Below are 23,306 nucleotides of genomic sequence, written 5' to 3' on the forward strand. Positions count from 1 at the left end.
CTATTCTTTTAATAATTAAAACAGAAAAGAAATTTCGAGGGCAGACAAACAATCAACTGCATGGTGCTGACTTTTAGATATCTTTTCACTAGGTCATTATGGAAAGGGGGGGGTGTATGCACACGTGCGCACAACCCCACCCCGTTGAATATTTGTGGAGTTAAGATTATGAGAAGCAGGATCAGTCTGTTGCTTCACATATACTGCAATACCACTGCAAATATCTTCTACTCCCAGTATGGCTTCCCAACCATAATCCTATATCACCAAGCTCAAGCCTACCACATTTCTCATATTTAGGGTTATTTGGTTGGCTATTTTATTAATGTATTAAGTGCCACCAACACCCTTGACCTCAGCAAGCTGCCCGGCAAGCTGCCACTTGAAAACAAAGGATTGTAAGAACTCCTCCATTAGTCTGTCAGTATTGTTTAGGAGGTAAAAACATCTGGCTTTCTAATTCTGATGTGATTTCTGGAAAGGCATTTCAAGAGTCTGGCTTGCTTTTTAAAGACCCAGACTTGCATCGTCACTGAATTGTCAAAACACAAAAGAGACCGAAGTTATCAAGCCCTGAGATCCAGAGCAGATGTGAGCATGTACTGTGAGCAACTGACCTTCAGCATCTCAATTCCTTGCTCTCCAAGTATCAAATTGCAAGAAACAAAAATAAAATACAAGTGTTTAATTTTAAGTGTTTATGCACATCCTATTCCCAGGGACTGAGTGCTCTGTCTCTGTAGTGCTCCAAAACCTTCTTGGCATAGATTGTGAAGGACCAAGCTTTATCCTAAACTCTCATGTGTTCCCACACCACAAAGAAGAGGAAGGCTGCCTTAGTAATGTATTTGTCTTACCGTGCTTTTTATTCCATCTTCCCCTCTTCTCACCTTCCTATACTTTCTCCCTCTCCAATAATTCTGAATGCTCTACTGTTTCTGCACACAGTGGAGACAGGAACTGTGATATGAAACTGAGGTGATCCTGGTAAGTTTCATTCTGCTAGACCAGGGGAGGATAGGTGGGATGGATGGAAGTGGAAAGCGTATATGATTTCCCACAGTTGAAGAGAGGAAGACTCATTTTTTAAAAGATTAATTTCTCTTCCCTTCCCCAACCTTTGGCACAGAGGCTAATCTCTCTGTTACTCATGCCTAGGCCATTTTCCATACTTACATTAGTTTCATTCTACTGCCCCTACTGGGCAAAAAAGTACAATAGGAGAACCACGACAGATGGAAATTTTAATGATGAAATTCAAACTGTTCAGTTTTTGTAAATTTTGCTGCATCCAAACTAACACCAGATCTGTTTTGTAGTTGAAATACATCAGTACATTTCTACCTGTGGAATCCCAGAAAGGCAGTGTTTGTTACAGAAATAACTTCATAGGGGAGCTAACACCAATCTCCCATTATTCTTACATGAAAATTCAATTTTTATACTGCTGTCTAGTATTCAAATATTTTCTTAACTTCAAAACAATTGAGATGCAGTTACACAAGAAATGTGAACACAAACTGGTCTGAAGTAAACATCAGATTTATATCAACTTTCATTCCTGTAGCTACAATAACCAATAAGATGTTTTAAAGTCCATGAAAACAGGTTGTCAATTATGAGAAGCGCTTCAGTAAAAGAACAAATCCCCCCATTTAAAAATTTGATATGGAAATAAGGCTCACTAATAAATTCTGTACACTACATGATGTAAAATGGTATCTGGAAGGACTACAAATAGTGTGAATTAGCCAGTCTGTACCTGTGAAAAACAGGTTTGTAAAATGGAGCTCCCTTATCCCTCTCCTGCCCTTTCTCCACCCATCTGTTTCTGCCCTACAGTCATCACTTCATCAAGTAGTGGGATTTCGCAATACGACTCTGCCATAAGATAATGGCGTAAGAGAAGATTTTGGCACCATACCCTTTTCTTCTTCCTCTTTCTCTACCCGCCCTCCCTCCCAGGTCAGGATGGTGGAACTGCAACAGTCAAGTCATTTTCTTCCACTTTTTTCTCCTTGATTTTTTCTGTTCGCATACCACAATACCACTGGCTGAAATGAGTCACGGGAGATGCAGACATACTGGCCACAGCTTTCACCACAACACTTACCACAGCCACCCTCTCTCAAAAGGTAAAAGCTGCATTTGATGAAGTCTGCATCTCATCTGAAATAATAAATAGAAACTTTTCATTGGCAAGGCTTCCTACCCCAAGATTTGAAATTCTGATGCATTCTGACTTATTTTTGAGACGTCTCTCTTCCCTAAACAGTCAGAGCACAGCTCTCAAAACCAAAGTCTTTACACTGCATTAGTAGTGGCCAGAGTACATCTGTGTGTGTCACTTACACAACATGTTGTGCTTTGACATAATCTGAAAGTGTTTCAGCACATTTCTGGTAACTGTACAAAAAATTATTGCTAGTGCCAATTGAATTACTCAGCACAGCCTTCTTCTGCTAAGCAATTAAACAAGTTGGATTAGTGAGTGAATCCAGATAGCTAGCACCAAGCTTCAGTAATACCAAAAAAAAGAAATCTAACATTTACAGTACAGGATAATTTATACAGAGTTTTGCATTATCAAGGTCAGAGTAAAGTTATTTATAACTATATGGGAAATATTAAGGTAACTCCAAGTACACCATCCACAGCAACAGCAAGACAATACTAGCGCACCTCAGATCACTGCTGATCACTGCAAATGCCTCATTCTAACCCAATGCATTAAGAGGTCCATTGATGGATGTAAGATTTGTGTAAATAATTTCCACGAATGCTAGTTAAAGTTATGAGCCTAGATAGGAGACTGTACCCACACTCAGGGCATGTCTACACTTGCAATTTAAAGCTGAAAAAGTCCCTTTTTTGCACAAAAACCATGGGAGCGTCTACACTTACTAATGACTTTTTGCAGTGAACCTCAGAAGTCTCACCGCAAAAAGAAAACCACCTCCACGAGAGGCATACAGCTCTTACTGGTGATGCTTCTGCAGTGATGTGGAAGTGAAGACACGTTCTTCCTGTTTACAGAGCTTTTAGCCCCCGCAGGATATCCCACAGTGCAGAGGTGACCACTCTGGGGGGCCAGCAGCTCTGCTGCTCTGACACCAGGTAAACAGACAACCCCACCCTCCCCCTGTAAAGCCCTGGGGAACTTTGAAACTCCCCTTTGTGTTTTCTTGGCAAGTGCTCACTTATCATTTGGCCAGGTGACAACGCTTGCTCCATGGAGCAAATGATCCCCTGCTTGGACCAATGCGAGCTACTGGAGCTGATCACCGTTTGGGGAGAGGAGGCCGTGCAGGGACCCAGGATGCCCCACGATCACCTCACCCCACCTTTCCACAAGGCCTATCATCAAAATAGAGAGAGCTGAACTGTGGGATAGCTGCCTTCTGTGCGATGCCTCATCGGGGATGGAAGTACTGCAAATGTAAACACTCTCTGTGGAAGTAAATGGGTTCACAAACCAGCTCTTTTCTTTCAACGGTTCACTATCACCACTGAAACTGACAGTGCAAAACTCTGCAAGTTTAGACATAGCCTTAGTTTAGCAATAACTTTACACAGATAGGCCCTGATTCGGTATGCATGTGCCCAGCTTTAAGCACAAAGACAGTTTCAGTGAAATCAGGCGGACTATTCATATGCTTAAAGTTAGGCACTAAGTTAAGTACATTGCTGAACTGGGGCCATGGCATTTTCCACCAGACGGATCTCTACACACTTGACATACAACTCTACTTCTAGGAACACAACAGTTGTTTAACAGCTGACAGCAGTGCTCAATAGCACTGATGAATCGTTAACACTTGAAAAAGGACACAGCAGTCCTTATTCAGTTTTAGACGCTGGTGACATCTAAAGCAGAAGAAACAGAACTTTAGTCCAAGCAGATAAGTTAATATTCTGGAACCTTATATGGCTTGTGTTCTAAAAAGGAAATCTCACCTAACCTTAAACTCAAAATACTGCTGAGATTCTTCTCTCAAGTGGCCAATATTGAACATAATAATATAAAGGGATGTAAAATAACTGCTTTATTGCAATTGAATGGCAACAACATTGTTTAGGAAAAAAGTAAAAGTTCAGTTCCTAGGCAAGTTTAGCACACACTATTATAATAAATAAAAGTAGAATAATGAACAGCATTTCTTTAAATAATGTTTTCAGTTTAATCTAAAGTTGGATCCCACTCAGCCAGTACGCATTTTACTCTTAAAAACTGCATTTGCAATCTAAAAGCGTATTGCTGACTGGTTTCGGTCTCTGAAATCTTCAGAAAGTTGACAACTGGCTCAATTTCTACGTTAGCCTTTTTGAATATGTTTGTCAAATAAGTCAAATTCTATCAATATAAAAATGTAATAAATCAATGTTGGCATTTGCTCATTCTTGCTGGTTTCAAGCTAAATAATTTAAAAACATTTTTTGTAAACTAAATGGGGAATCTGACAAAAAGTTAAGCATACTCTTCATTTAGTTCAGTTGCTGATTGATACTACACAATTGGTATAGAAACTCTGACTGAAGCTTGTTTATTGTAAACTGTACTTGGTTGAACTTCTGTTTCTCCTATGTGGTTAAACCCCCAATATTACATGATTTGTGGTTTAAGGCTCTAATGAAGTTTCTTATAAGCTTTCAACTCTCATTCTGTTTACACCATTAATAATATACCTCACACCCCACCTCAATTCTAAACATACAATTTACTAAAAATGAACTTGTATGAATGTATATGTAATGCATAAATCCTCACTCAAAAGCTACAAATTCTGAATAAACCAGAAGTCAGCTACAAATACAGAAATCCTAATTTCAAGAGACTGAGGAGTTGTTACTATATTAGTCTGAAATTGCAACAGATTAACAGTGTAAACATAGTAGGCATAGAACTCTACCCTGAAACAGTTCAAAAGTACATTTCTTTTTAGGAAGGCACTTTCAGTATGGTACTTTATATATAACAAAGTATATAAATTCATTAAGAAGAATTTGGAAATTCTTATTTGAAAGGATTTGCAGATAAAAGAAAATCCTTGTATCTGCTATAAGTGACAGAAAAGGAGAATTTGAATCAGATAAATTGTGCATACTCAAGGTATAGAGCAACTGGTCAACTGTTGGAAATGGGCCATCCTGTTTTCTCCTGCTGATAACAGTTCACCTTAATTGATCACTCTCATTATAGTGTGTATGGCAACACCCATTTTATCACATTCTGTGTGTGTATGTATATCTACATCTATATCTATTTCCACGGTAAACATCTGATGAAGTGAGCTGTAGCTCACGAAAGCTCATGCTCAAATAAATTGGTTAGTCTCTAAGGTGCCACAAGTACTCCTTTTCTTTTTGCGAATACAGACTAACACGGCTGTTCCTCTGAAACCTATCTTCCTACTGTATTTTCCACGGCATACATCCAATGAAGTGGGTTTTAGCCCACAAAAGCTTATGCTCAAATAAATTTGTTAGTCTCCAACGGGCCACAAGTACTCCTCGTTCTTTTGGGGATAATACTGCAAGCTTCCAAATACTGTCTTGTAAATTAATCCCAATTCTTTTCATCCTGTTTCCATTTGTAATTCCCTACATGCTTAATTTATAATTTTGGACAATGCACTATACAAGTTGTACCCAGTCTATTCGGTATTCAGATCTGTTCATTGTCCTGTCTTGCATTACTTCAAGGTGGATTTTATTTCCCAAGTTCTCAATGGAAGATGGACTTTCCCAGCCTTTAGAACCTGCCAGTGATTTTCCTAATTTGATTACAAGGGGTATTCCCTTCCTCCTGGACTGAGCACACTGTACTGTGGGCCTAGACACAGACACTAGGTTCAGTAAATGAGTTAGATCACTTTCAGTTAAGGCTTACAAACTAATAAAGAACACTGGACTGTGATGCAAACTGATAAAAGCAAGGAAATAATTGCAGTTGCTATAGCCCCTATATTATGCCTGCATATTGGAGGCTTCACGCTGCCTTTTACCCCAGTAATTTAGTCTTTCCTTCACTGGCTTATCACACCATCATTCATTCCTGTAGTTAGCATAAATCTTACCGCGTTATAGGTGAAACCATGTTATATCCAACTTGCTTTGGCCTCGAACATTTCCGTTATTAATAGTCACTTCCCATCCCGACTGACCTCTCAGAACTCCCGACCCATCCAACCCTCTCCCCCTTTGTCCTGACTACCCCTTCCAGAGACCCCCCCGACCCCTAACCACCCCTCCGAAGACCCCACCCCCATCTAAGACCCCCTGCTCCTTTTCCCTGACTGCCCCCTCCAGAGACCACCCCCAGGACCCCACCCCCTACCCAACCCCCTGACTGCCCCGACCCCTATCCACACCCCTGCCCCCTGACAGGCCCCCTGGGACTCCCACACCCTATCCAACACCCCCGTTCCCCATCCCCTGACCACCCCGCCCTCAAAACCATCCAAACCCCCCTGCTCCCTGACCGCCTCCCGAGACCCTCTGCCCCTTATCCAACCCCTCAGCCCTGGACTGGCACCCTTAACACGCCACTCAGAGCCCCGTGTCAGAGCCAGACACACTGACGCGCTGCTCCGCTGGAGCACGCAGCCCTGCCCCGCAGAGCACTGCTTTACTGTGTTACAGCCAAATTCGTGTTATATCAGGACATGTTATATCGGGGTAGAGATGTACTACTATAATGTGTCTTCATAAAAGGAAATATAAATCTGAATTATTTCAGTGTAGGATTCTATGTTTGCTTTATATACATTCTCTATTAATATACTGCAGTTTCACAGACTGATACACATTATACTGTAACAATACTATCACCAAACCCAAGGACTTTGATATTTAATTATATTTTTATAAAAAAAAAAAGTAAATGGTTCAGAACCATGATGCTGTGCCTGCCACTAACCTATGTAACCATGGAACTTTATTACTGTTACCTTCCTCCTCCTCCCCCCCCATTCCCTTTTGCTGTTTGCTCAACTCAATTGTTGCATCTTGTCTTAGACTGACCCAAAATACTTGCAGGAAATGTCATTTTACAAGTTTATACAATACTCAATATGAGCATTGATCCCAACTGGGGACTTTGAGAACTGCCACTATACAAATAAAAGTTACATTATGAATAGATCGTGATTCTTAAACTAAAAGAAATCCATTTTCATTAGAATTCTTCACTGACAAAGTTATTCTTCCCCCTTCCCTAAATGGCTACTGCTCTTGCACAACAACTTTAAACCAGTTAAGGGGTGGCAAACGGTCTCAGAGACCTTGACAGTATCAGTGTATTATAGACCCGTTTGTATTTAAATTTTCATGATCCAAGAGAGAAACGGTAACATTCTACTGTATTAAGCTTACATATACACATACAAAGGTACTATCATTCACTGTGCAAATTCCCATAGATAACTATGATTTTATGTAGTATTACTGCATACATTTAAAATACTATGCAAGAGAACGTCACCATGTTGTAGTGGAGTGGTTCTCAAACTTTTGCACTGGTGACCCCTTTCACATAGCAAGCCTCTGAGCATAACCCCCCTTATAAATTAAAAACTTTACATATTTAACACCATTATAAATGTTGGATGCAAAGTGGGGTTTGACGTGGAGGCTGACAGCTCACGACCCCCCATATAACCACCTCATGACCCCCTGAGGGGTCCCGACCCCCAGTTTGAGAACCTCTGTTGTAGTGTATCCCAAGTGAAAACTATAAAAGTCATTACAACATAGGATAAGCTAGGTGTGGCTGAGTATGGTTACAGAATGACATCCAGTTTGGCAACTTTTAAGATATGAAAGTCATTTATTTGGTCAATATTGTTTGGGGTATTTTGTGTTTGGTTTTATATTTCAACAAGCTACATATATGCAGTAGTTTCACAGATCTTGTTCGACTTTTGTATCATAGCGTTATAGTTGTAAAAAGTTTAAATATAGTTGTAAGTAATAGATGAGGGACTATATTGGGACATTGGGAAATCCATTTTAAAAAAAACAGAAAGCAGCTATTGTTTGATCTTGTAGGACATTTGCAGCCATAGAGAACAAAGAATATAGAAAACATACAGATATCTGACTCTCTGTAAGGCATAAGTGATAGTATAAAGCTATACAGAATGTCAGTCTGACAAACAGCCTTAGCTAAGTTTCCAAACTAAACCATACATCTCACCCTAAATGGAATCCACTGTGCTTCAATTTAAAAGGGTCAAGAGTTTATAGATTTCTCAAAAAAATCTTCCTTTTTTTTTTTTAAAAGAGGGTTAAAATTTGAGGGGGGGTTATAGCAGAAGCAGACCTTTAAAAGATAATTTGATCAATTTTGAACCATCCCAAATCCTGAAGTTTCTATACGCAAGAGCACTGTTTTTCTTTTTTTCCCTTTTTTTTTGGGGGGGGGGGCGAAGAGAAAAGAGTTGAAATGTGTCAGAAAAACGTTTTTATTTGGAACTAGCATTTCTGAGTCCAAAACAGAGACAAATATTGAGATTTTTGTCAAGGACAAGTTTTCAATTTTATATCAAACCTACCTGAAACACCTGATAATTTCATGCATTTAAAAAAAAAAAAAGCATAAGACCCTATTACAATAAAAATATTGAAAACACCCCACATAAACCATGTATTAAGACTAACAAAATAAATGGTTTTAAAATTCTATAGTGCTTCAGACAGGTCAAAAATATCATAAACTGAGTAAATTTTTAAGATGATGGGCAGTATTGACAAATGTTTCCTCCACAAATTAAGAACTAGAAAAAAAATAACACTGCCAAAGTGAAAAGACTTGACTTAAAAAAAAATTAGTGTTGTTTTTTTTTTAAACAAAATCTGTAAAGCCTATACCCATAAATACTGAAACTTGAGAGTAGGGTAAACAATATTTAAGATATGAACTATTTAATAGAACTTCCTCAACACTAAGAAAAGCCCTGTAACAGGGTTTTAATTTTATTGTTTCAGTTTCTCAGTGCAAATATTTTAAAATAAACTACAAACAGAATAGTTTTACAACCCCTCAGAGCATCACGTTTCAGAAAGCTCTTTCAAGCATTTTTAGATATCATGTAAAACTCTGCCCATCGTTTCAAAGGGACAGTATCCTGTATTATAAAACCTAATTTTTTGTCTGAGAAACTTTATAAAATGCAATATAAATGCCTCTATGCTATTTTAAAATTTCAGTAACAGTTTTGTTCAATTGAAACATTCCCCCACATTGTTTGATGCAATATCTAGTTGTAGTGTGCTTTGGAAAAACATGTAAAGCACTGTAGGGCACAATCCCACAATAGCAAGATGGATGACTGGATGATCAAGTAGGTATTTTCCATCTCTGACTTAAGAGTCTATAAACCACAAATTGAAGTTCACTAGAAAATGAATATTTTCCATTGTCCACATTAGGAATATGTAAAAAGCAAAACAGCATAAATGAACATTATGACCATACTGGGTCAGACCAATGGTCCATCTAGCCCAGTATCCTGTCTTCTAACAACGGTTGGCACCAGACGCTTCAGAGGGAATGAACCGAAGAGGGCAATTATCGAGTGGTCCATCCACTGTCGTCCAGTCCCAGCTTCTGGCGGTTGGAAGTTTAGGGACTCCCAGAGCATGGGGTTGCGTCCCTGACCATCTTGGCTAATAGTCATTGAAGGACCTATCCACTGGGAATTTTTCTAATTCTTTTTTGAACCCAGTTATACTTTTGGCCTTCATGACATCCCACTGCAACAAGTTCCACAGGTTGACTGTGTGAATAAATACTTCCTTATCTTTGTTTTAAACTATCTGCCTATTATTTCAATTAGTGACCCCAGGTATGTATGTGTTTTGTGTATGTGTGTGTGTAACACTTCCCTATTCACCCTCACCACACCATTCATGATTTTACAGACTTCTATCATACCCACCTTAGTCATAGCTTTTCTAAACTGAGCAGTCCCAGTCTTTTTAATCAATCTCACACAGAAGCTGTCCATACCCCTAATCATTTTTGTTGCCTTTCTCTGTAGTTTTTCCAATTCTGATATATCTTTTTAAGATGGGGTGACCAGAAGTACATGCAGCATTAAAGGAATAGGCTTACAATGGATTTATTTAATCGCATTATGATATTTTCTGTCTTATCTATTCCCTTCCTAATGGTTCCTAACATTCTATTTGCCTTTTTGACTGCTGCTGCACATTGAGCCAGAATATTCAGAGAATGATCCACGATGACTCCAACATCTCTTTCTTGAGTGGTACAGCTAATTTAGACACCATCATTTGAATGTATGTTTTCCAATGTGCATTTGCACTTATCAACACTGAATTTCACCTGTCATTTTGGAAATGGAAGCAGTAAATTTCTATAACTTATTACTTTTTTAATTGTCTGAAGCATTATCAGCACACAAGAAAGAAAATATTTTTTATCCAGACAGCCATTTAATGATGATTTTAAGGGGTTGTTAACTATTAACTCATATTGTTTAAAACCTAAGTTTTGTGCTAACAGGCTAAGAGCTCATTGCAAGATCTAAGACCAATAGAAATGTTTTCATGATTTTTTTTTTTTAAATCCCAACAGAACTTGCAGCATTGGGAACCTGAAAGTGACTTCATCCGTTTCCCTTGTAGGAGCTGAGAGAAATACAAAGAGTAAAACAGCAAAATGTGAAAAGTATACTGCATTTTTAAAATCCCTTAATTTTTAATATTTTTTAATGTTTAGTAACAGGAAAGGCAGTTTTGTTTACAACAGGATGTTTATGATATTGTCTCAATGAGTCTTACAATGAGTTTGACTATTACTAACATGGTAAATTGCCTTCGACCAAGATGGCTGCCACCACCAGAGAGATATTTTATTGATCACGTGCCATGTGTGCTTTAAAACATTTTAAATACATTCCTCAGTTTATTCCTAAACTTTCCTTTCAAGTGATTTTAAGCCAAGACCTAGATTACTTCCTTGTGCTAGATAAGGGAGCTTCAACAAACACACTTTCTGGCTCATCACTTTTTTCCTCCCTCCTTTCGGTCTCTCTCGTGTATTTTCCGCTCTAAACTAAGTGAAGAGTTGAAAACATTGGCAGCACTAACTATGCGAGCGGCCATATTCCTGAAGGGGAAATTGAACGTTCAGAGCTGAGCGGCCTGTCCAGTGTCCCTCTAACAAGCCAGCGAGAGGGGGCTCGAGTCTCTGAATCCCGCCGGTGTATTCAGAGAGGGCGGATGACGCCGGGGCAGGTTGGTTTTAGGCTGCCGAGCCCCCCAGAAGCCAGCCCATGGGATTGCTCCGGGCCGGCAAGCATGGGGTTGTTGTGGGGGGGGGAGATGCGGATGTTAATGCTCCGCCAGAGCCCTGGGACCGGGCCAGCCTTATCAGAGGGGCGGAGCAGCCCGGGGAAGCCGGGATAGGGCCCAGACCCCTGGCCAAGGAGATTAACCCAGCCCGGGACTTGAGCGAGGCCAGCGGAGGTGGGGCCCCGTCGATCTCTTCCGGCGAGAGTGTGAACCGAACCGCCCCCCCCGCCCCATGTCAATACGGGGGCGAGACCCGATGGAGACCAGGAACCGGGGTCAGTCTCACAAGGAGCGGTTCAAACCCGCCCCCGGGCCGGGCTCCAGCGGGGCCGAGCCCAGGTGGCTCGGGCAAAGGGAAGCGGGCGGGAGGGGGACGCCGGCTGGGGAGTGCCCAGGGCCGGGAGGCTCAGTCGCCGGAGAAGATTACGAGCCTCCCCCAGGATAGCGGGCTGGGCCCGGTGCAGGGGCGGGGGGATCCGGTCCGGGGCAGGCCCCAGGGCAGACGCGGCGGCGAGCAGCCCCCGTGCGTGGGGAAGACGAGGGGCGGCCTCGGCGAGGGAAGGGGCCACGACGGGCAGGGCCGGGCAGGCCCGGTCCCGGGGAAGGGGGAGTGACGGGCAGGCCCCGGTTACCTAAGGATGTTGTGCGCCTCCATGCTGCGGTTCTGGTTGCTGGAGCACACCACGGCCACCCGGAGCGGCGAGGAGGGCATGGCGGGACGCGGAAGAGGCCCAGCTCCCCTCCGCCGGTATCGTGACTCCTCTGGTCCCGGCCGTCCGGCTCCGGCTGCGGCTCACATAAAATGGCGGCCAGAGCCAACGACGGGCGGCGCCGGGACGTGTCACCAGGGGCAGCGTCGACCTGCTTCCCCTAACCATAGAGACCGCGCGAGAGCGGAGCCCTTCGCATACCATCGAGAGGCGGGCCGAAAGAGAGAGCGCCACCGCAGGGAAGGTCCGCCAGCCATAGAGAAGACGGATCCGTGAGCGTTACACCAGAGCGAGGGGCCGCCAGTCATAGAAAGGAGAAGCACAAGTGTGACAGCGCCGCCCTAGTGGAGCAAGAGGGCCTGCCAGCGCTCTGTGCCATGCCCAGGGGAGGAGGCAGAGAATGTGCTTCAGAATGAATTGCCTTTTGGACAGCGGTTCGAATCCCACCCAGGCTCTCAGACATAAAAGCCAGGCACACTTTGGAGCTGGTGAGAAATGAGTTTGCCTAGTCCCTAAAGGGTAGGTGATACCATCAGAAAAGCCTCTGGCACTAAGTGACAGTCTCAGTAGGGAAACTCTCTAGAACTCACTTTCTTATAGAAAAAGGCCCTGATTCGCCATTGCCCTGACCCTCATGCAGCCATTTAAATTTACAATCCTAATACTGAGGCATCTGGCACACATTTGGCAGGGACACAAATGATTACACAGAGTGCAAAGCCAGGGGCAGGGAGGGGGAACAAGAGGGTGGGGGGATAATTCCTATCTGACAATTGTAGTGATCAGTTTATCCCCCAGAGCATCCTTTTTTTAGGCTATAATAACTACTAATACCATAGATTCCAAGATGATGAGCACCTTATAAATACCACAGAGAGACAAGGTGAGTGAGGTAATATCTTTGGTTGGTGAAAGAGACAAGCTTCTGAGCTACACAGAGCTCTTCTTCAGGTCCTGTAGCTCTGTGTAACTTGAAAGCTTGTCTCTCTCACTGTCAGAAGTTGGTCCAATAAAAGATAGTACCTCAACCGCCTTGTCTCTCTAATATTCTGGGACCAACACAGCTATAACAACACTGCAAAGATCATTTAATGCACTTTTTCACTTTTATTCAATCACCATCACGGGACAACTTTTTTTTCCAGTTAAGTCTTCAGTGCAATTCTCAATGGTAGCTGACACAATTCAACTCTAACCTGAGACCTCTTAAAAGCATTTTCTGTGCATAACAGAAGGTCCTTATTCTTTGTAGTCCCAAACAGTGATCCACATTGGCATGAAGGATGCCAGGTAAGTAATGATGGAAGCTCCCATCTGCACAGAGCACTTCCTGTCTGGCAGGGCTACAATCCTTACATGAACTCCTTTACGGACTTGCTGCTCTATCTCTTTAAACAGCCTCTCATTTAGTCCCTGAAAAAGGGATGAGCCACCAGCCAATACCACATTGCGATACAGATGCAGGCAAATATCCCCATCACGCTTTGTAACTCTGTTGGAAATCAGAGTATGAAGCTCTGGGTGTATCAATGCCAATGCTACGTGAAAAGATTTTCTGGTGCTCTGCAGAGGTGAAGACCAATTTTGATGGCATTTCCATCAGGAAGTTTATAATCTCTCAGGACCTCCTCTGACTTCTTCTTAATCTCTTGGCTGGGGTCTAAAGCCACATAGCAGGACTTTTCCTTGATATCTGACAGTTCACCATATTTCTCTTAGCCCTGCTCATGAGAGAACAGCCACTTGTCGAGAGGAGCCTCATGAGGTATTCAGTGATATCCCTGCCTGCAACATCCAGCCTGGAAACAGCATGAGGTAAGCAGTGTCCTTCATAGATGGGCACTGCATGGGTAACTCCATCTCCACTGTCCATTACCATTCCAGTGGTATGACATACAATGCCAATGTCACCTGCACAGATAGATACAGACCTGGTACCTTAAAATGCTCAAACATCAGCTCAGTTATTTTTTCTCAATTGTGAAGGGGATTCAGAGGGGGCTTGCTCTTTAGCACTGGCCTCTCGCTGGCATCTGTTCTAAGCTCACACGCCTAGATGTGTCTCCAGAGCTTCTCCACGTCATCTCAAGATGCAGCCCTGCCATGGTCAATAGGATATTTCAAAGATAAGGTCCTCCAACTTGGACAGGGCTTCTTCTCCAACATAGTATTCCTCCTGACCATCTCCAGGCACAACTGCTTTCACTTTAGGGTGACCAACCACTGAAATAATGACAGATCTTGATGTCATCTCTCCTGCAATGCCAGCTTTACATGACCGGATCCATTGTCAAAAATCACAGCTCAGGTTTGTAAGATTTTTTAATCAAACATTACAGCAGGAAGAGAGAATGAAGCTGCTGAGGTTGGCGCTGGGGCTTGGTTTTGGTTTTTTGGAAATTTAGTGAAGTTAGAATGTTCAGGGATAAATATTCTAGATTCCTGAGGTCACAAAACAATAATAACCACACTAAATTTTGATAGTGCATTCCATCCAAGGATCCCGAAGCTCTTTACAAAAGTAGGAAAATATTATCCCCATTTTACAGATGGAAAATCAAGGAACACAGAGGTTAAGTAACTTACCTGAGGTCACAAAGGATACTAGAGACAGATCTAGGGGTAGAGCCCATGGTTCCAGTCCTCTACTCTGATCACTAGACCATCTGCCCTTCCCAAATCAGGAACAGAACCTTGTTCAGAAATATGCTGTAGCTCAGCCACAAATTATGGGCTTCATGTGGGAATTATTGTGCCAAGTTCTCTGGCCGGTGTTATACAGGAGTTGACTAGATGATCATTAATGGTCTCTTTTGACCATCTATGAAGCTAGAGTCCTGATACCCAGGTTGCCTGCACTGACTATGTTGCCTCCCAGACAATCCAAAAAGATAAGCATGAATTTGAAAACTTTTCCAGTCTGCTCATGGCAGAGTCTATATCTGACACAGTTGCAGCTATCTGCTTTTGCCTCTTGAGGGTCCTTATCCAAGCAAAGGTGCCGGGGGCAACAGAGGTACATTGACAATAAATTAAAGCCAGGTCAGCAAAATTGGCATGGATGGGCATTTAAAGATGGAGGCCCAAATGAACTGGGTTGCTCTGTAATAGAGTTCAGCTTGGACTGTGGGAGGACTGAGCTGCGGGAGCATGGCCCCTCAGACCAGACTGAACGTACTCCTGCTGTGTTTATCCCACTCCTATATCAGGCCTTTGTTCTGCAAAGAGATCTGCATGGACTTAAGGCTCCTTCTGCACGGAGCTCTGTGGAAGACCCAGTGGTTTGTCTAATTTAAGTAAATCCAAAAAAACACCTGCTCTTACAATCATTCAACTTTGTAAGTAGAGTAATTCTTTGTACAAACATAAGAATAGCCCCACTGGGTCAGACAATTGTCCATCTAGCCCAGTATCCTGTCTCTGACAGTGGCCAGAGGGAATGAACAGAACAGGGCAATTTTGAGTGATCCATCCCCTGTCCTCCAAACCCAGCTTCTGGTAGTTGGAGGTTTAGGGACACCCAGAGCATGTGGTTGTGTCTCTGACCATCTTGGCTAATAGCCATTGATGGACCTATGCTCCATGAATTTATCTCATTCTTTTTTGAGCCCAGTTATACTTTTGGCATTCACAACATCCCCTGGCAATGAGTTCCAAAGGTTGGCTCTGTGAAGACATACTTTCTTTTGTTTATTTTAAACCTGCTGCCTATTACAGAGCAGTTCAGCTGTATTCACCTCTTGGATCAGATCCTGTACTCCACTTAGGACTTCTCTCCAGTTGTGGGTTCCAGGACTAGGTGCCTCAAAGAGGAGTCATTTAATGTGTCTAGAAATTTCATCTCTGCATCCCTTCCTGAGGTGACATGTTCCCAGTCAAAATGAGGATAGTTGAAATCCCCCATTATTGTTGCGTTTTCTGCCTTTGTAGCCTCTCTAATCTCCCTGAGCATTTCACAATCACAGTCACCACCCTGGTCTGGTGGTTGCTAGTATGTTCTTACTACTATCCTCTTAGCCAAGCATGGAATTTCTATCCCTACAGAGTCTATGGTATTGTTTGATTTATTTAAGATTTTTACTGTATTGGACTTTATGCTTTCTTACTCATATAGAGCCACTCCCCGACCAGCACTACCTACTCTGTCATTCCTATATATTTTGTACCCTGGTATTTCCACATACCGCTGATTATCCTCATTCCACCAAGTTTCTGTGATGCCGATTATATCAATATGCTCATTTAATGCCAGGCATTCTAATCCACCCATCTTAGTAGAAAGAAAAGGAGTACTTGTGGCACCTTAGAGACTAACCAATTTATTTGAGCATAAGCTTTCGTGAGCTACAGCTCACTTCATCGGATGCATACTGTGGAAACTGCAGAAGACATTATATACACAGAGACCATGAAACAATACCTCCTCCCACCCCACTCTCCTGCTGGTAATAGCTTATCTAAAGTGATCACTCTCCTTACAATGTGTATGATAATCAAGTTGGGCCATTTCCAGCACAAATCCAGGTTTTCTCACCACCCACCCCCCCACAAACTCACTCTCCTGCTGGTAATAGCCCATCCAAAGTGACAACTCTCTTTACAATGTGTATGATAAACAAGGTGGGCCATTTCCAGCACAAATCCAGGTTCTCTCACACCCCCCCTTTTTTTCCAAAAACCACACACACAAACTCACTCTCCTGCTGGTAATAGCTTATCTAAAGTGACCACTCTCCTTACAATGTGTATGAAAATCAAGATGGGCCATTTCCAGCACAAATCCAGGTTTTCTCACCCTCCGCCCCCCCCCCCAACTCACTCTCCTGCTGGTAATAGCCCATCCAAAGTGATCACTCTCTTTACAATGTGCATGATAATCAAGGTGTGATTATCATGCACATTGTAAAGAGAGTGGTCACTTTGGATGGGCTATTACCAGCAGGAGAGTGAGTTTGTTGGGGGGGAGGCGGAGGGTGAGAAAACCTGTATTTGTGCTGGAAATGTCCCACCATGATTTTCATACACATTGTAAGGAGAGTGGTCACTTTTGGATAAGCTATTACCAGCAGGAGAGTGAGTTTGTGTGTGTGGTTTTTGGAAAAAAAAAAAGGGCGGGGTGAGAAAACCTGGATTTGTGCTGGAAATGGTCCACCTTGATTATCATACACATTGTAAAGAGAGTGGTCACTTTGGATGGGCTATTACCAGCAGGAGAGTGGGGTCTGGGGGGCGGGGTATTTTTTCCATGCTTTGTGTGTATAAAAAGATCTTCTACACTTTCCACAGGATGCATCCGATGAAGTGAGCTGTAGCTCACAAAAGCTTATGCTCAAATAAATTGGTTAGTCTCTAAGGTGCCACAAGTCCTCCTTTTCTTTTTGCGAATACAGACTAACACGGCTGTTACTCTGAAACCCATCTTAGTAGTTAGACTTCTAGCATTTGTATATCAGCACTTGTCCATTTGTCTATATTCAGTTGCTTGCCTTCATGAGTTGTGTTTAAATGACTGTTCCTCGCTAACTCCCACCTGTAATTTACCAACTTCTTTTCAATCCTCTTTACTAGGCGATAGACTTCCCCCTTTTAAAAAAAAAAAGGAGGACTTGTGGCAGCTTAGAGACTAACAAATTTATTAGAGAGTAAACTTTCGTGAGCTACAGCTCACTTCATCGGATGCATACAGTGGAAAATACAGTGGGGAGATTTTATATACACAGAGAACATGAAACAATGGGTGTTACCATACAGACTGTAACAAGAGTGATCAGGAAAGGTGAGCTATTACCCGCAGGAGGGTGTGGGGGAACCTTTTGTAGTGATAATCAAGTTGGGCCATTTCCAGCAGTTGACAAGAACAGTAGGGCGGGAATAAACATGGGGAAATAGTTTTACTTTGTGTAATGACACATCCACTCCCAGTCTTTATTCAAGCCTAAGTTAATTGTATCCAGTTTGCAAATTAATTCCAATTCAATTCCAGTGCTACTCTTCCCCCTTTAATAAATTCATCCCTAAGGGATGCCTCCGCTCAGGTCGTGTGACCATCCACATCTGCCAGCTTTCCCCAATCCCTTAGTTTAAAACAATCCTTTCCAACTTTTTCAATTTTACACTCCAGCCATCTGGTTCCATTTTGGGTTAGGTGCAGCCCATCCTTCCTGCATAGGCTCTTCCTTTCCCCAAAGGTTCCCCAGTTCCCAGTAAACCTAAAACCCTCCTCCCTACAACATCTTTATGCCCTCCAAGTCTGCAATTCTAAGTCCAGATAGGTACTGAAATCCCTAAGATCAGTCTTATTGTCTTGTCATAGATCTGTCTTATTTGTGCAAACATTTGTTGATTTGGCTTTTAATTAGCATATGCACAACAAGAATAATAAGAACAAAGCCATTTCAAGCTCCATTAGAAACACAAGTGGGAGATAATCTGTATATAAGTCTTTGCCAAAAGGAAAAAGGACAACATCAGTGAAGGAGACTTTGGGGTAGATTTTCATAAATGGGAATTGAGTGCCTAAGTGCCATTTGAGCCTTGAAAAAAATCTACTCTTTTGATTTCAATTGTCTATACAAGTATTAAAAAACAAAAGAACACAAACTTTTTTGAAGTGCTGGATTGCATGCTTTCCAATTTAAAGGGACTCTCTTTCAGGCAACTGGTGATCTTTATAAGACCTGAACAAACCTAGTATGAAAATAAATATTTAATTATTCAAAGTTTTTATTTAAAACTTCCTCTGCAGCCCCCATGCATCTGAAGAAGTGGGTTTTTTCCCCACGAAAGCTTATGCCCAAATAAATCTGTTAATCTTTAAGATGCCACCAGTCTCCTCATTGTTTTTGGGGATACAGACGAACACGGCCACCCCTCTGATACTCTGTAGCCTAGGACATTATGGTGAGTGCTTGAAAATCAGAAAGTTAAACTGACGAGAACTGCTCCTGCTTGTTTACATAAGAAAACGTCTTCTTTTGGCTTTATGACTCTTGCTTCTGCTTGATTTTTTAAATCCAAAAAGGTCAGCAATTTATTGAAAGGGCTAAAAGCAAGCAGAAGACTCCTTGATGTAGAAGTGCTACCTCAGTAGTGCCAGGGAGGGGTGTTTTTCATCTTTATGGGTGTGGCCTTTTTTTATTTCTTCTCCATCAGCATCCTTAAGACTCTGGAGTCAGACAACTCTTTTTCAGCATTCGGTCACGTCAGCAGCTTGGGTAATGCTGATGAGGCTTCGGAGGGAAAGAGAAGCTGATTCCTTCTCATTGGAAAGTGCTCTTCTGAAGAAATCCACATGCATTTCCTTCTCTGCATTTGTCCTCCCTTGCTAGGAAGAACTCATGCCCTAGGCCAGCAGGCAGGGTGGTACAATCAGATCCCCTCCTACCCAGATATGTGTGAGTTTAGCTCACAGAGCCTGGGGATTTGAGCATTCTCATAGTTCTTCATCTGTACAGCATGTTCCATGCACCTCAGCAAGCAGGGAGGTTTGGCAGCTGGGGAGGGGAAGGCAACATCAGCACATCTGTGACTATGGGCGGGAGGGCCCTGGGCATTCTTGCCCCAGATGGCAATGCACTGTTGGCCACTGGTGCCACTGCAGTGCCAAGGCTGCACCAGCTGTTGGGGAACTGGTCTGCTGCCATTCAAAAATTGGGGGTGGGGGCAGGGGTGTTCCATTCCTTCCCCTCCCCACAGCAATCCTCCCCGTGCAGCCTCACTGCTCTCGGTGTGATTTGTAAAAGGACAGCTCAGTGCAACAAACACAAAATATCCCGTCACAAGACTGCAGGCTGCGAGTCAGCTGCTTTAATCAGCTGCATCACAAAACAGTGGGGGTGTCAGAGCAGGGGGGACGGGACTTCCACAGCAGGAAGAGTAAGGGAGCGGCTCCAGCCCATAAAACTCTGGGTAACCCCTGTTAACCTTGTTATGACTGTTTTCATTGTGCACGTGGAAGCATTGGCTTGTGGTCAGAGCAGGGCTCGAGGATTCCTGGGTTTGTTTCTGGCTCTGCCACCGATTCACAGTGGGACCTTGTGCAAGTCCCTTTCTCTCTCGGGGGTGGGAGAGGTGCGGGGGTGGCCATACGTGTATGATTTGAGCCTGAGCCACAAAGTTCAGGGTGTTTAGAGTTGGAGTTTTTGCTCAGCCTATTATCTATTGACAGGTCTATGACAGCAGAGATCGATGGTACCTTTAAAGCCACAGTCGATCTAAAAATCCCTCTAGAGCCTGTGTCTGAAGCTCAGTGCATTTGTCTGGATCTGAGATGCTGCCATCTGACCTACAAGGGTTTCGCAAAGGAGAACCTGTGATGAGAGCTGCTTGGGAATGCATGTGCCATCACCAGCCAAGTTACATCAAAGCCCTGGTCTACACTAGGACTTTAGGTCGAATTTAGCAGCGTTAAATCGATGTCAACCTGCACCCGTCCACACAATGAAGCCCTCTATTTCGACTTAAAGGGCTCTTAAAATCGATTTCCTTACTCCACCCCTGACAAGTGGATTAGCGCTTAAATCGACGTTGCCGGCTCGAATTTGGGGTACTGTGGACACAATTCGATGGTATTGGCCTCCAGGAGCTATCCCAGAGTGCTCCATTATGACCGCTCTGGACAGCACTCTCAACTCAGATGCACTGGCCAGGTAGACAGGAAAAGAACCGCAAACTTTGGAATCTCATTTCCTGTTTGGCCAGCGTGGAAAGCTGCAGGTGACCATGCAGAGCTCATCAGCACAGGTGACCATGATGGAGTCCCAGAATCGCAAAAGAGCTCCAGCACGGACCGAACGGGAGGTACGGGATCTGATCGCTGTTTGGGGAGAGGAATCCATGCTATCAGAACTCCGTTCCAGTTTTCGAAATGCCAAAACCTTTGTCAAAATCTCCCAGGGCATGAAGGACAGAGGCCATAACAGGGACCCGAAGCAGTGCCGCGTGAAACTGAAGGAGCTGAGGCAAGCCTACCAGAAAACCAGAGAGGCGAACAGCCGCTCTGGGTCAGAGCCCCAAACATGCCGCTTCTATGATGAGCTGCATGCCATTTTAGGGGGTTCAGCCACCACTACCCCAGCCGTGTTGTTTGACTCCTTCAATGGAGATGGAGGCAATACGGAAGCAGGTTTTGGGGACGAAGAAGACAGCTCACAGCAAGCAAGCGGAGAAACCGGTTTTCCCGACAGCCAGGAACTGTTTCTCACCCTAGACCTGGAGCCAGTACCCCCCCGAACCCACCCAAGGCTGCCTCCTGGACCCAGCAGGCGGAGAAGGGACCTCTGGTGAGTGTACCTTTTAAAATACCATACATGGTTTAAAAGCAAGCATGTGAAAGGATTACTTTGCCCTGGCATTTGCGGTTCTCCTAGATGTAGTCCTAAAGCCTTTGCAAAAGGTTTCTGGGGAGGGCAGCCTTATTGCGTCCTTCATGGTAGGACACTTTACCACTCCAGACCAGTAACACGTACTCGGGAATCATTGTAGAACAAAGCATTGCAGTGTATGTTTGCTGGCATTCAAACAACATCCATTCTTTATCTCTCTGTGTTATCCTCAGGAGAGTGAGATATAATTCATGGTCACCTGGTTGAAATAGAGTGCTTTTCTTCAGCAGGAGCCCATTTCTGCTGGGCTGTTTGCCTGTGGCTAAACAGAAATGTTCCCCGCTGTTAGCCACAGGGAGGGGAGAAGGTTGAGGGGGTAGTCACGCGGTGGGAGGAGGCAAAATGCGACCTTGTAACGAAAGCACATGTGCTATGTATGTAATGTTAACAGCAAGGTTTACCCTGAAAGAGTGTAGCCACTGTTTTATAAAATGTGTCTTTTTAAATACCGCTGTCCCTTTTTTTTTCTCCACCAGCTGCATGTGTTTCAATGATCACAGGATCTTCTCCTTCCCAGAGGCTAGTGAAGCTTAGAAAGAAAAAAAAACGCACTCGCGATGAAATGTTCTCCGAGCTCATGCTGTCCTCCCACACTGACAGAGCACAGACGAATGCGTGGAGGCAAATAATGTCAGAGTGCAGGAAAGCACAAAATGACCGGGAGGAGAGGTGGCAAGCTGAAGAGAGTAAGTGGCGGGCTGAAGAGAGGGCTGAAGCTCAAATGTGGCGGCAGCGTGATGAGAGGAGGCAGGATTCAATGCTGAGGCTGCTGCAGGACCAAACCAGTGTGCTCCAGTGTATGGTTGAGCTGCAGCAAAGGCAGCTGGAGCACAGACTGCCACTGCAGCCCCTCTGTAACCAACCGCCCTCCTCCCCAAGTTCCATAGCCTCCACACCCAGACGCCCAAGAACGCGGTGGGGGGGCCTCCGGCCAACCAGCCACTCCACCACAGAGGATTGCCCCAAAAAAAGAAGGCTGTCATTCAATAAATTTTAAAGTTGTAAACTTTTAAAGTGCTGTGCTTAAAGTGCTGTGTGGCATTTTCCTTCCCTCCTCCACCACCCCTCCTGGGCTACCTTGGTAGTCATCCCCCTATTTGTGTGATGAATGAATAAAGAATGCATGAATGTGAAGCAACAATGACTTTATTGCCTCTGCAAGCGGTGATTGAAGGGAGGAGGGGAGGGTGGTTAGCTTACAGGGAAGTAGAGTGAACCAAGGGGCGGGGGTTTCATCAAGGAGAAACAAACAGAACTTTCACACCGTAGCCTGGCCAGTCATGAAACTGATTTTCAAAGCTTCTCTGATGCGTACCGCGCCCTCCTGTGCTCTTCTAACCGCCCTGGTGTCTGGCTGCACGTAACCAGCAGCCAGGCGATTTGCCTCAACCTCACACCCCGCCATAAACGTCTCCCCCTTACTCTCACAGATATTGTGGAGCACACAGCAAGCAGTAATAATAGTGGGAATATTGGTTTCGCTGAGGTCTAAGCGAGTCAGTAAACTGCGCCAGCGCGCCTTTAAACGTCCAAATGCACAGTCTACCACCATTCTGCACTTGCTCAGCCTGTAGTTGAACAGCTCCTGACTACTGTCCAGGCTGCCTGTGTACGGCTTCATGAGCCATGGCATTAAGGGGTAGGCTGGGTCCCCAAGGATACATATAGGCATTTCAACATCCCCAACAGTTATTTTCTGGTCTGGGAATAAAGTCCCTTCCTGCAGCTTTTGAAACAGACCAGACTTCCTGAAGATGTGAGCATCATGCACCTTTCCCGGCCATCCCACGTTGATGTTGGTGAAACGTCCCTTGTGATCCACCAGAGCTTGCAGCACTATCGAAAAGTACCCCTTGCGGTTTATGTACTCGGCGGCTTGGTGCTCCGGTGC

At 43.8% G+C, this 23,306-nt stretch overlaps 1 protein-coding gene, 1 long non-coding RNA gene and 1 pseudogene across 4 annotated transcripts in view; 1 reads left to right on the forward strand and 2 right to left on the reverse strand.

Moving 5' to 3' along the window:
* Positions 1–12,199, reverse strand: part of SSU72 (SSU72 homolog, RNA polymerase II CTD phosphatase) — a 62,001-nt gene extending 49,802 nt beyond the window's left edge. Inside the window, exon 1 of the mRNA XM_073316867.1 lies at positions 11,955–12,199. Within this exon, the coding sequence (XP_073172968.1) occupies positions 11,955–12,034 (80 nt within the window). The 5' untranslated portion in view covers positions 12,035–12,199. The remainder of the gene's footprint in view (positions 1–11,954) is intronic.
* LOC140900145 (uncharacterized) lies at positions 11,104–22,443 on the forward strand. 3 transcript variants are annotated; one of them, XR_012155567.1, is made up of 3 exons: positions 11,104–12,551; positions 20,200–21,313; positions 21,892–22,443. It is a non-coding gene; the product is annotated as an uncharacterized lncRNA (long non-coding RNA). The 3 variants fall into 3 exon arrangements; XR_012155569.1 differs by having other exon boundaries at positions 11,104–12,520; XR_012155568.1 differs by having other exon boundaries at positions 11,104–11,597.
* LOC140900143 (actin-related protein T2-like) lies at positions 13,239–14,366 on the reverse strand (annotated as a pseudogene).
* Positions 22,444–23,306: the final 863 nt, after the last annotated feature.

This window comes from Lepidochelys kempii, chromosome 18, assembly GCF_965140265.1.
Source record: "Lepidochelys kempii isolate rLepKem1 chromosome 18, rLepKem1.hap2, whole genome shotgun sequence".
Lineage (NCBI taxonomy): Eukaryota > Metazoa > Chordata > Testudines > Cheloniidae > Lepidochelys > Lepidochelys kempii.